Source organism: Mustela lutreola, chromosome 9 (assembly GCF_030435805.1).
Source record: "Mustela lutreola isolate mMusLut2 chromosome 9, mMusLut2.pri, whole genome shotgun sequence".
Lineage (NCBI taxonomy): Eukaryota > Metazoa > Chordata > Mammalia > Carnivora > Mustelidae > Mustela > Mustela lutreola.
Window position 1 is genome coordinate 59,512,107 of NC_081298.1, and position 13,793 is coordinate 59,525,899.

Consider the following 13,793-nt stretch of genomic DNA (forward strand, 5'->3'; position numbering starts at 1 on the left):
CGATGCAAATGGTGGGTATTTATCCTTTCAGATGGCTGAGTAAGATCCCTTTGTATATAAGGACCACATCTTCTTTATCCATTCATCTGTTGAAGGGCATCTCAGCTCCTTTTACAGTCTGCCTATTGTGGCCATTGCTTCTATGAACATTGGGGTACAGATGTCCCTTCTTTTCACTACATCTATATCTTTGGGGTAAATTCCCAGTAGTGCAATTGCTGGGTCTTAGGGCAGCTCTATTTTTAACATTTTGAGGAACATCTGTACTGTTTTCCAAAGTAGCTGCACCAACTTGCATTCCCACATGAAGTATATTCTTAAATATTCCTTGAATTCATTGGCGAAGCTTTACTTTTTTTAAGGGACGTGAGGCCTTGAATTCACCCAAACTTTAGCTTTTTTCCTATTACCTTTCTTTCCCTGCATGATCATATTGAACAGGCTCCGCTCTAGCTCAGGGCCTGGGGCCCAGAAGGTGTCAAATACCTATGCAGTGATTAGAATACTCCAAAACGTGTTCTGTAACCTTACATAATTTTTGGCCAGATTACCTTGCTGGTTTCCTATCTTGCATTTCGTGTGGGCAAAATTTTCACAAGCCAAAGACCCCCGCTCAATCCCTTGGTCTTTCCCTGGTGGTGGGGAGGATTCCTGGCAGGGTAAGCACGACAGAGAGCTGCCTCTCAAAGGAGGCTTCAACTTTGAGAAAATCCAGGGAATGAAAACTGGGGCCAACTTACTTTCCATCCAAGTAAATTCTGAGACTTTTGTCTTTAACAAAATGCTTTTATTTCTATTTTTTAATGGAATGCATTGTTAGGTTCTTGCGTGAACTATCAAAAGGCACTGATAGTGTTTGCTTTATCTCTTCCTTCCTGGTCGCAGAAAGGGGGTACAAAAGATCTGCTGAAGTCAAGCCCAGCAGAAGCCACATGGCGCGAGGCAGTGAAGGGGTCAACTGTGGCGCTGGTGCACGGAGTGTGGAGCGATGGTCAATAGTCATCGTAGTTGACGTCGGCTCCGTGCCTGAAGCTGTCTAGGCTCTGGGGACCAATCGCTGCATCCTCGTCATAGTGACGTTGGTAGTAATCATAATAGTCGTGCCCATTCCGACCTCTGTTAAGCCAATAAGTGACATCATCTTCAAATTTCTGGGGAAAAAGAGGAAAGAGAGAGAATGGATTTTAGTACACATACTCCCCCTAGAACACATCTTATGTCTGGCTTTTCTGTGATGGCTTTTCTTTGGTGATTAACAGCTCTAATCAAGAATCACTGGTCATGATGGTATTCTGAGCTCAAAGGCCAACAAAGCCAGCTAAAGAGTATGGATAAAAGCCATGATTGGGAGGGAGACAAACCATAAGACTCTCACAAAACAAGCTGAGGGTTGCTGTGGGTAGGGAGGTAGGGAGAGGGTGGTTGGGTTATGGGCATTGGGGACAGTATGTGCTGTGGTGAGTGCAATGAGTGTGTAAGCCTGATGATTCACAGACCTGTACCCGTGGGGCTAATAATACATTATATGCTAATAAAAAAAAATTTTTTTTTAAACCACTGTCTCCAAAGGAGTGCACACCCAAGCCCTTGAAAACTTCTACCCTGTGAGTTCTAAATATCCTCAACAAACATTTTTCTCTTTTTTGGGACATAAAATGGACAACTCCCAAGGATAGTGATAGCTTGGCCTGACCTCCAGGTGCTGCACACATCTTAGAGACATTGCCTTGCCTTCTCTCCCTGTCCTGTCCTGGGCTTGGCCCACTCCAGTGCATGGAGTAGATGCTTGATAAATTAAATCAGCCACCACCCTGGCGTGGTAGAGCCATGCGTCCGTGCAGTGGTTAGAACCTGCACGGCTGCACTTACTCATTCCATAATTGTTGATTACATGGACCCAGCATGTCAGCACTGTGCTGGGCACTGAATGACCACCCAGAGCAAGCAAGACAGATTCCCTTGCCTTCACGAAGCCTACAGCAGCTGAGAGACACACGAAAAGAGAAGGTTGCAGTTAGCAGGAATAGAAGGGAAGGGGAAGAACTGAAGAGAGTGAGAAGCACAGAAGGACTGGCAGGTTTCCAGCTGGGGAAGCTTTGCTATCGATGCCTCTCCTAAAGGGAAGACTAATTCTCTGTCGGTAGTGAAAGTGCAAGACGAATGCAGATGGCTGCTCGCATGGGTTGATGCTCACGACTTGGCGAGAGGTTTGGTGTGAAACCACAAAGGTGGGGACAAGAGAAGGATGACCTACGGAGGTTGCAGGGTACCTAAAAGTTTGGGTCCAATTTTTCTCGAAATGTAGCCAGTGCACCCCTGCGTCCAAAATCTAAGGTTGCTATAAAGTGTGAATTCACAGGCACCCTTCCACGCTGTCCGGATGGAATTTTCCGGTGGTTGGGTCGCAGGCATCTGAAGCTGGAAGGCCTGGCCTCGCCCGTGATGGTGTTCTCTGTCGCCAGCCACTTTGGGTGAGGAGTAGGTCAGCCTGTGCCATGCTAGTGAGCACCGCCCTGCCCCTCCTCTGTTTGCTGAGCCCCAGGGGCTTTGGCTTCTGCTCAGTTCTTCCCCGTACTACCACCTCTGCCATGAAAGCCAGAATGTTTGCTTTCCTCACAATGCCGCAGCTTTTCCCACAGTGAAATCATCTTCCCCCTTGGTTTCTTGCATTTTATAATCGTGTTTGAAATTTTGGCAAACCTCAAACCTTGAAACATCAAGGTTTTCAACAAATTAAAGAAATGTTTTGCGGGTACAGAAATAGCACAGACTCATACTTTACAGATCGATACGTGGGGGTGGCACAGAGGAAAAGGGGGTCATAACTCCACTGCCAAAGACAACTGTAACTGACATTCTGATATAGCTCCTTCCAGTCTCTTCTGTGAATATTTTTTTGAAAGATTTATTTATTTATTTGACAGAGAGAGCACAAGCAGGGGGAGTGGCAGGCAAAGGGAGAAGCAGACTCGCTGCTGAGCAGGGAGCCTGATGTGGGGCTTGATCCCAGGACCCTGGGATCATGACCGTAAGCCAAAGGCAGCCACTTCATTGACTGAGCCACTCAGGTGCCCTGGTTGTGAGTTATTTTAAAGACTCCCAGGCAGAATGGTGCAGCAAAGTTACATGGGATTCTGGGATGAATTTAAGCCCCAGCCGTTTTGGACGATGACTTCTCTGGAATGCCACTTCCCACTCATGGTGGGAGAGATTCCCATTTGCATGTTGGCTGATGAACAATTCCAGCTAATATCCCTGTATCCCGACGGAAATGTTACCCAACGCCTGGGTGGCAATTGGCCTATCATGGGGACTCATCCTTTTTGAAGTGAATTCTGAAGGCTAATTTTCTGTGCCCTGTTTCCCGGAGCCATGCCTCTGCCCCCAGCACGCTGCCCTGAGGGGAGCCAGGCCTCCAGCAGGCGGAAGTACCCACCGCTTCATCGAAGCCCCTGTAGAGGAACTGCTGGTACCACTGCTGGACCTCCGGCCGGGTCCGGTCCCACAGCTGCCGCTTCTGGCGCCTCGGGCTGTTCAAGAATTCCTTGGCCTTGCTCTCATCCATTGCCACTTTAGTCTTAGCCGGAGCAGGTGCTGAAAAGATCAATTCCCCACCCCCCAAAGTACAAAGAATGAGTTCTTTTCTGATTGGGGCAAATCACTAGTATACATATTCCGTACCCCCAGCCCATCCTGCCTAAGATGGCTTTGACTTTCACTCTTACACCATAAGTGATAAAATACAGCCGCCTGTCATCATTCTCCATGTCCCCGGGTCGTAAGCTCTCCATTTGGATGCAGCCATACCCAGGGGCACAAACTAGCCCCCAACTTCTAGGGCACGGGGGAGAGACAAGATGTCTTGTCCTCTGCAGTGACTCACCAGGCCTAGACCCCAGGCCTCAGGCAGGGGCTGATGGCGTACCCCTTAAGCGTTTAGGAAACAGCTGGATGCTTAAGACCATACAAGTGTATGTTCCTTGCACAGGCAAACCGGTGAGCACCGTGCTTGCTTAGGAGATCTCGGGGGAAAATGAAACAATGAGCCCAAGTGCGGCCCGGCAGCACAGCAAGCTCTCACCCTGGAGAGACCGGGCCACCTTGGGACACGCTCTGCAGACCTCACAGCTCACCAAGGATTCAACCGAGTCTTGACAGGTACTGGCCCTTGCTTTAACATCTGGCTTCTCCCAACGTCTTCCCACTGTGGTCTCAGCTGTTTAAAAGGCACCAATTGTGTGGGCTGGGCTCAGGGGAATCAGCTGTGTCCCCACGTCTGCCCCTGCTCTTGGCGCCCTCATCTATACAGCTGGACTGGCAGTCCCCATCTTGGTGTTGTTGTGAAGGCCGCATAGGATGATGGGAGTGAAGTGCCCAGTGTGTTCCTTGAGTCATATGGATAAGGATCCACGGATGTGTTCCTTCACTTCCTGTTCATCTGTGTCCCTCTCTCGGGGCCTGTACATAGTAGGTGCTCAATCTGTATTTCTAGGCTTGACTTGAATAAGGGCTGAGGGTGTACACCAGGACTTGTGATTATCTTGGTGATCTGCTCTCTCCCACCTCTTACAGGCTGGCCGTTCGAGAACGTCCATCACCCCAGGTGCCTGGGAGGAGCAGGCTGCCCAGCACAGACATCAGGGACAGGCCAGAGCCTGGTGGGCGGCTGGAAATGCTGAGAAAGATTCTGGGAGCTTCCTCGGGAGCGCCCCACCCCTGCGAGGGGCCACAAGTACTCAGCCCCTGGAGGTTCTGGGGGGCTGACTGGGAAGCATGTGAATAGCACTAAGGAGCCCCACATGGTCAGGGAGCAGACTTGAACCTGTCAGAACCCCCTTCCAGGTGGATGAGGTCCGGGGAGGGAAGAATAAAGGATCAAAGGTTCACATTAGAAATGTTGCCACACGCCTAACTTCCAAAAGATAGAAAACTTCTTCATTTTATGGCAAAGATGACAGTTTCAAGGGAAGACATCCTTCATAAGACCACACGATTGGTCCAACTGATCTACCAGATCATGGTGGGCCCAGAATATGCGTGGCTCCCAGCCTGTTCCATTTCTACAGTGTTTTGCCACTGGCTACCACGTTCATCAGAGGAGTATTTTCTCACAACAGGTGTTAGTCACAAAACAGTTGTTTCTGTTCCGCCTTGCCCCCAAGGGCTAACTGGATAGAGTACCAGGATAGTACTCTTCCAAGTCTACTTCACTAACCAAAGTCTTATGTGCTCTAAAGGATATGCTCTAACTTTAGATATGTGCTCCAAAGTGTTTCATGTTTCCAAAATACACAACATGCAATGAACACAGTAACACTGTTTCTTTTACTTTGGGGTCTGCACTGACGGCTTTCACAAAAGCATATGCAAACTTTGACTGGCAGTATTATTTACCTAATAAAATGCCTCACATACACACAGAGTAAGCCCTTCAGATCTGCCAGCCTTTCAAGAAGTAAACACTTTGGTGTTCCAAGCACAGGACCCCAGTGAGCACATGCAGCATTGCCTTTCGTCGCGACCCGCTGAGAATGCCGCCCTTCATGCCAGGTGTCCTTACCTTCCCGCTTTTGAAGCAGCAGCTTGAGTTTATTCCCACTTACGCCACCTAATGGAATGGACATAGAATTCATGTCAGAGTCGCACTGTACCCTTTAATTTCTCAAGTGCAAGAATCAGAGTTGGAAAAAGTCCCTGTGTGCCCTGGTTTCCATCCAGTAACTTGGCAGTTTCACAGTTTTGCTGTTTGTTTCATTCCCCATCATACAGGAAGAGCAATTCAGGCTGCTCCTGGCTCAGACCAATGACAATGACCGTGGCTGACCAGGGGCATGATGATTTGAGCTATTCCCAGGAGAAATGACATTGTTCTTTGAGCACCTTATGTCTTATATTATATGGCCCGGGCACCTGGCATGTGTAAGAAAACTTCAGACTTTCCCTTTTTGTGGTATAGCGAATGGAATAGTGCCCCCCCCCAAATTCATATCCATCCAGAACCTCTGAATGTGAACTTGTTTGGCAAGAGGACATTTGCAGATGTAATCACCGATCTCGGTTAACTGTGAAGGAGTAGTACCCCGCTGGATGCGAGACGGACTCTGAATCCGATGGCTGGGATTGCTGGAGGAGAGGGAGCGGGTACAGAGAAGTTCGCCACGGGAGACAAAGATGGGCAGGCCCTGAGAAGTAACGCTGCCACAAACCCAGGAACGCACCTTAGCTCTTCGTAAATCCAGCTCAGTTTTGTAACTCGTCTGGCTTGTCTTCCAACGAGGCAATATTGGTACCATTTGCTCTGATTTTGACTTGGTTATGATAGTATTCCTAAGCAGCCTAAACATCTGAATAGGAAATAACGTGGATACACTTCTCTTGCTGGTGAGTAGATGTGAGGAGCTGCAGACACCTCTAATCTAAGTTCTGTGTGAAGGTACAAGGCTTGTCCCGTGAAGGGAGAAAAGCCTCAGAAGTCAGGGGCAGAGCGTGTTCAGGTGTAAGGAGCTGGTCTGGCCCCAAGAGGGAAGGGGTGGTGTCCACCTTTTCAGGCAGGTCCTTAACCTCCCACCCTTGGACAGACCCTAAAACCTGTGCTCGCATCTGCAAAGAGGTACAGTTTTCTGGGAACGGGAGCCATAGTTCTGGCCAGACTTTCACCAAAAGTGTCTGGGACCAAGATAAGATTAAGAACCGTTGCTTAAAGAATTTACTTAATTCTTAAGGGATTTAAGAATTCTTAAAAGAATTCTGCTTAAAGAATTTACTATGTAACGGGGGTGGGGGGGGAAGCACGCTTGTGGCCATAGGTCACAAATTGGCTGCCCACAGCTGAGCTTTACCTGTGTTTGATGAGCGCACCAGTGTTTACAAAGTTTGAATTTGAATGGCTCTGGGCCCAAGTTCCTCAGCACAAGACGGGGTCCGTAAAGCACCACTTCACCTACTGGCTCTCTGTAGGCATCTGAATTTGAGCGCTACCCAACCCCCTTCAGTGTAGGTATGCCAGCCACGAAGCATGGTTGGGAAAAATCTCTAGGAACCAGGAATTTTTTGCGGGGAGAGTAACAGCATACATTTATTACCAATAACACTCTCAACTCCAAAACTGGGCACAGAGATTAAAAATAAAACTACATCACACTTCTCAGTAAAGCATTACTAGTAACTTTCACTAAAAATGTATAAACGTTGCCAAAAATTTACCAAGCCTTCAAATGATTTGATTACAGATATTTATAATACAAACATTTTAAACTACATTAACTGATACAATTGGAAAAGATGAGTCAGCAAATAGTTTCCAGAAACACCCCTGGCCCATAGATTAGGGCAAAAACTAAGGTTTCCAATACCTGGACAACCACTCCAAAGATGGGATGAGTCACCCCAAGAGGTTCCCCATCATGAGTAAATAAGTAGAAATAGGCATTTGATGGGGCTCCTATAGAGGGGATTATTTAATTAGAGTGGAGTACGACTGTACTTAAAGACTGTACTTCCCATCAAATGTTAAGAGTCAATAAAGAAATTTATGAACACATTTGCCAAAGCAGACAGATACGTTCCTTGGCACAAATATTAGCATTCGTTAATATCTTAACCCTGGTCCATCTCTAATAGCAGCGCAGCACACACAGAATTAAGTGTCATCCTTCCACCTGTTTGCCTTCTGTAAAAGCACTGGAAAATGAATGAAATGTGGCCTAATGTTGAAACAGACATCGGAGTTATGCATTTGTGATCTCGTTGCAATTTCTAGCAGCAAATGTGTCACCACTGTTCTAGAAATGAAAGCCTCACCAACTCAACAGAAAGGCACAGAAAAATTAGGAATTTTTGATATTGCCACTGTGCCAATTGCTACACACTGAAGTATAAGTAAATATTAATACTTGTGATCAGACACCAAACTAAATTTGTTTGAAGAAAAAAAATGAAAAAATGAATAGCTGTGACTTTTTCCCTACAGTACGGATTTGTTTTTTACGCTGATATCATCAGTCACTACTTCTAGGCTGATTATAGACACTCCTGGATTTATTAAGCCTGACATTATATCTCTCAGCAAATACAGAATTTCAGGATGCCCCCTTTGAATGTGCTAACTATTAATAAATCACTCAAGAAGGAGCGATGATCATTTTCTCCATTAAATATATTTGGGTGTTGTAAGGAGCCACCTGTGGGACTTGATACATCAAGATTTTCATTTTATGTCCTAAGAACTTTCACACTCCAGCTTCAACGACGATAATATTTTAATCAATTCCTTCGCTGCATTCTTGGTACAAATAAAATAAAATACAAATCTGAAAGGCAATGGTTTACAGCAGGTGCTCCCTGCTTTTATTCAGATGTGTTTCTGAAAATGGGAGGGACAAAGTAGGAGAGGCAGATCAATCATGTAATTGACTAGCCTCCCCTGTGTTTGTAACTTAGAAGGAGAGCAAGTCTCCCCACTTGAACAGGTCCCCCACTGCTCTGGAGACCTGGAGTTTTGGCCTCAGGGCTCCTAGGGCAGATTAACTCCCTCCCTTCCACCTGGAGTTTGCTTTTCCATACCTGTTTTGAATAATCAAAGTACAGAAGTAAAGCAATCGAGTGTCTTTCATTGTCGTTAGCCAGCTACTCTGTAGGGTGAAGAGCAGCCGTCTCACGGGCAAGCCTTTCATGCCTTCTGGTCCATGGACCCCTAGCAGGAGACCTGGGGGTCACCATATGCCTCCCAGAGTTGTGAGGCTCAAAGGCGCTTATGCAGGCATGAGGCCACTAGTGAACCGTAAAGGAGGCTACAAGTGGACGGTAGCATGGTCAGGACTCCCAGGGTTCAGATGCCTGCACCCCCACCAAACTACTCCATTTGGAAGATGTGCATGAATATGCTCATTTTATGCGGAATGAACCTGGAATTTTCAACCGATTCATGGAAGGCTCCGTGAAGCACAGAAGGTTAAGCATTTATCCTTTAAGAGCATTTCCCATCTGGGATGTGAGGCCTGTGCACAGTCTGACACACCTTGAAATGGACTTATTGGGAAGTGCCTGGTAAGGAACTGCCTGGAAGGGTATCTCCTAATGCTGCTTTGGGACGGCCCTCCATCCTAGAGGCTCCCCGTTAAGCCCCTTACATTAGGTCCCAAACACTTCCTGCCCCTCCTCTGGACCTTGGCCCTCATTCTTTCCCAAGGTGTCCAAGCCATTGCGCTTGACCCTGGTACTCCGTCTGCTGGCCCAAGCGTGCCACTCCCACTTGTACAAGTGCAAAACCCAAGACTCCTGCCACCCTTTTGGTATTTGCCCGGGCTCAGGTTGGGTCTCTCCGCCCTCACGCCATCACCGATCACCCTCGCCAGCGCCCTGTCGTCGCCCCACTTACCTGGGCCCAGGCAGAGCAGCAGGAGCAGTGCCAGTGCCATCAGAGCTAGGACGGTGGGCCGCGGGGATGCGGCGGCCATGGCTGCAACGGGAGGGCTGGAGGGGAGACGCGCGCACTTCGAGCCGCTGCACGAGAGGACTGAGCTAGGTGGGACAGGGGTGCAGGCAAGAGGGCGCTCCCTACATTCCAGCTGGGGCGGGACCTGCTGGCCGGGCGCTGAGCCAACCGGCCGCGGGCCAAGCTGCCGCTCGGAACCCCACCGAGTCCCGCACCGCCCGCACCCGGGTCACGCTGGCTGTCCCTCCACGGGGGCGCCACCGCTCGGCTCCAAGGCCACGGACGCGCGCCATGCCGGGGCCACTGAGGGCGGCCGGGATCAGGGGAAAGGATGGGGAGACGGACCACCAGGTCCCAGCTCAGGTTTCTCTCCCTCGTCCCCCTCGGCGGCTGCCTATTGGATGGCCCGCTCTCCCGCTTTCGCCTCTGCGCTGGTGCTTCCCTTCCACCCCATCTCGCTCCCTCCCGGGCTTCGGGCCCTGCTTGGCCTTGGCTTCTAAAGTGGCCTTTGGAATTTCCTTCATTCCGGGAGTGGCGCTTAAAGATGCTTTTGGCTGTGCTGTGTTTTGTGAGACTTTGAAAGACTCCACAGTCTGGGTTCAGAGCTGCAGTTCAGGAAGACGTCGCCGCCCAAACTACTCTAATAGAAAAGCCTTTCAGAAACCAGGAACCTGGTGAACTCCTGGGCGTTCGCAGGACAAATGGGTCCTTCTGTGGGCCCCATAATCTGTGCACACTTAGAAGACATTAAAGGGAGGCCCAGGGACACCATAGAAGTGCCCCCCCACCCCAAACCAAACACAGAGACACTAACAGGCAGTTGTCCCAGCTGACCTTGAGCTGGTCACCTGCATTTACAAAAATGGCCATGTGGCTACATTCCCTTTATGGACCCTTCCCACTTAAAATCTGCTTTGGACTTGCTAGATTGCTTTTCTGAAGCTGGTTTATCACTTTTTATATCTTCCCATAGTCCGTGATGACCATCCTGCCGTAGGGTTCACTCTCCATGCCATACATCTGGCTGTCCCGAGCAGGCAGGGAGAAAGGAGCACCATCATCCTGAGCTCCAGGAGGCAGACGGCAGCCCCGGGAAAGAAAGTGTGAACTGTGTCACAGAATCACAAAGACCTGAGCCAGAGAGAGCCTGAAAGGGAGGGTCACACACCTAACGGTAATAGGGAAATATTCACTAACCCCTGGGGGACCTGAGGAGTCAGAGAGAAGGAGAAAACCTATACTAACAAAACGTGGTGGCTTTCCTTTAGTTCAAGGATGAGACATTTGTTAGCAGGAAGAAAACCAAAGCAAATATAAAGCCACTGTCCTGTTTGGATTGATTTAGGACATACATTAAAGATGTTAATTGTAATGTCTCATCTTGTGGTCATCATCCTGTCCACGCTCCAAATCTCCGGCAGGATATGCTTCGAATATAACATTTAGCTTCTCTTGTAATTAGGGTCTGGTGAGAACTGAGTTCATGAAACCATAGTAAGGACAGTAGCCACCTCCCTGGACAGTGTCCTTTTTCTGTCTTTTGGATGGAGACCTACATTTTCTCCCCTCACCTATCCCTTCCCATTTTCAGCTGAAAATGCAGAGCATTGATATTTTTTTTTTCTCTTAATCCAAAGATTCCAAGGGGAAAAAAAGGTCTGCTTTAATCAGCTCATACAGTTGTAGCTTTTGAAGACAAAGTGAATATTGAATCCTAATATTTTATGAGCTCGTATTTTTTTTAAAAAAAAGAACTTGAATTTAAAAACAAATAAGCACTGATGTCACATTCGTAAGATCAATCAAGTATCCTACAGAAAATATTTTAAAGTAATTGCCATAGGCAGGAAGAACATTTCCTGAGATGAGGTTCAGATTCCTTTCCCCAGGGAGCTCATTCAGGTGCCACCTCCAGACCGATCCAGCCAACACCCTGGGGCACTGGGGACCAAGCGGCATCTTTCACAGGGAGGACGGTGGTGAGAAAACATTGCCAGAATGGTAGACGGAAGCTCAGCTGACACTTTCTAACTGAGCAGATACACAAGATCATGTTTACTTGCAAAACTTGAAAAAAAGAAAGTGGTTACCAGAAAATTTTATGATTCCCAGATAGGTGGGACATTATACAGCCCAAATTATGACTGAGTCTCCATCGCTGCCAATCAGGGAGACAGCCTCTTTGGGTAAAATGTCTATTGAAATATAACATAATCCAGGAAAGTGTGCAGATACATGACATCGTGATCAGGAAATAACTTTAACAACCCTCCAGGGCCCATCTCCATCACTCTCACCCCAGAGGCAATATACCTTGATGGTCTGATGCAGTCATCCTTTAAAGAAAACTTTAGGGGTGCCCGGTGGCTTAGTAGGCTAGGTGCCTGACTCTCCATTTCCGGTGGGGTCATAGTCTCTGGATCCAGCCCCTCATCGGGCTACATGCTCAGTGAGGAGTCCACTTGAGGATTCTCTCCTTCCCTCTCCTCTCCACGCCTCCCAACTCATGCTCTCCCGTTTAAAAAAAAAAAAAATTCATTGATGTTTCATTTTCATTTCCTTAAAAAGAAAAAAAAACCTCAAAATAAAGACTTATGGTTACCAACAGGAAGATATTAATTACTAGAAAGAGCCATTAAAAGCATCAGATTTGTGGGGCACCTGGGTGGCTCAGTGGGTTAAAGCCTCTGCCTTCAGCTCAGGTCATGATCCCAGGATCCTGGGATTGAGCCCCGCATCAGGCTCTCTGCTCAGCGGAGAGCCTGCTTCCCTTCCTCTCTCTGTGCCTACTTGTGATCTCTGTCTGTCAAAAAAATAAATAAAGCATCGGATTTGTGACTGTGTCAATTGAATCCAGTTCAATTCTGTCTCAATGTGTATTTCTCAAAATGCTCACCGGGCATCATTTGCCTCAACCATATTGCAGAGGGATGTGTCTTTGTCCCACTCGTCTTGTCTGCCTTCCGCTCACTGCTAGTAACATCTTACCACCACTGATAAAACAGCCCACAGCTCTCGCCACTATGCATCCCACCGAGCCCTTTGTTCACATTCATTCCTGCCTTGTCCAGGAGTACTTGGGTTCTGCTCGGTGGGATTTCTGTGTCTCTCTCACACAATCATGGGATAATCCAGCTGCCATGGGGGGTGGCGGCTGGGCAGGATTGGGCCCCCGTGGCGGTTGCTGCAGCTTCCCATGTGTGATGGAAGTCTCCGTGTTCCCCATGAGGTCAAAAGCCCCTTTCATACACCGTGTTTGGTGGCCAACTCTCCTTTCCTCTGGGACTGATGAACTCGGGTGCTTCCGCTGGAGACTCTGTCAGTTCGTGATACCAAAGTTCCTTTTCACTTGCTTATTTGACAGTATATATGAATACTAATTAGGTATGAGGCACTGGGAAAAGTCCTTTTCTTCCTGTGTACTTAAATTTCTCCTCCCGCTCAAGTGCATGCCTCTCCTTTCTCCCTCTGCTCAAGCTGATCGCATTCTTTATTTCAGTGTTTTTCAAACTAGGTCAAAAAATCCTGGGGTGCCAGTTACTGCATGGTCAGACTCTAGGGAATTCTAATCCAGTCCATCTCGGGTGGTCCCAGGGGTCTGCATGTGTTGTAAGAAGCGGCTCTTCGAGAGTGCTGATGGCCACAGTGCTCTCGAGTACCATCTGAGACTCTCAAGCCCCGGGAGTCTCCACAAAACTTGCCTGCTCCCCTCAGTCTGTGCCTGGCCTCCCTGCCCCTACACTTTCTGCCCCCATTTACCAGACCAGTCCCAGGGGCTTAATTTCTGCTATTTGGCACAGCAGCGAAGAACACAAGCTTTGGGTTTCAGTTCTTTCCCTGTTGTGTACTAACTATGCCCATAAATCGCATGTCCTCTGTGGTTCTGCGGAATTTGAGAAATACCATCTAGCATGCTGATACCAGAAGTCACATGTAGAGAGCCTGGTATTCAGTAGGCACCCAAGAAATGTTTAGAAATGTTATCTTTGCCAGAACTTCCCTGTGACCTCTCTGCTCAGGGTCTCTGTGGGTCCTCTGCTCACCCTGCAGCCTGGGCCAGGGGCTGAGGAGACATTGTTAGGGCTGGGTCCCCATCTCCCCTACACCTCATTGTTGTATGTTATCAGAGCCCTGCTGTGACAACCTCCATCTCAAAATGCAACACTAACCAACTTCCTCCCTCTCTTTCTCCTAGTTCACAAGAAACAAGGTTCTACTAGAGCATGTTGAATGATATCACAGGGTGGGGAATTCTACAGAATTCTGCAGAACATGGGAAAGAGGGCATGTTTATTACAAGAGACCTCAGAGACAAATCAACCAAATACAGTGTAGGACCCAACTTGACTCTGAGTCCAAA

At 48.1% G+C, this 13,793-nt stretch overlaps 1 protein-coding gene across 1 annotated transcript; it reads right to left on the bottom strand.

Annotated features, from left to right (window-relative positions):
- Positions 1–765: 765 nt before the first annotated feature.
- Positions 766–9,676, bottom strand: ECRG4 (ECRG4 augurin precursor). Its single transcript, XM_059134317.1, has 4 exons — positions 9,377–9,676; positions 5,561–5,608; positions 3,437–3,594; positions 766–1,151 (listed from the first exon to the last, which is right to left on the bottom strand). Exons 1-4 carry the CDS (start codon positions 9,453–9,455, stop codon positions 993–995), a joined length of 444 nt encoding a protein of 147 aa, XP_058990300.1. The 5' UTR covers positions 9,456–9,676; the 3' UTR covers positions 766–992.
- Positions 9,677–13,793: the final 4,117 nt, after the last annotated feature.

Excerpts from the sequence above, each read along its gene's own strand:
- ECRG4 (XM_059134317.1), bottom strand. The coding sequence starts at position 9,455 with ATGGCCGCCGCATCCCCGCGGCCCACCGTCCTAGCTCTGATGGCACTG. Across the intron at positions 3,595-5,560 it reads GCTGCTTCAAAAGCGGGAAG|CACCTGCTCCGGCTAAGACT; the intron begins GTAAGGACACCT and ends TGATCTTTTCAG. Across the intron at positions 1,152-3,436 it reads ACAGGGGCTTCGATGAAGCG|AAATTTGAAGATGATGTCAC; the intron begins GTGGGTACTTCC and ends CTTTTTCCCCAG.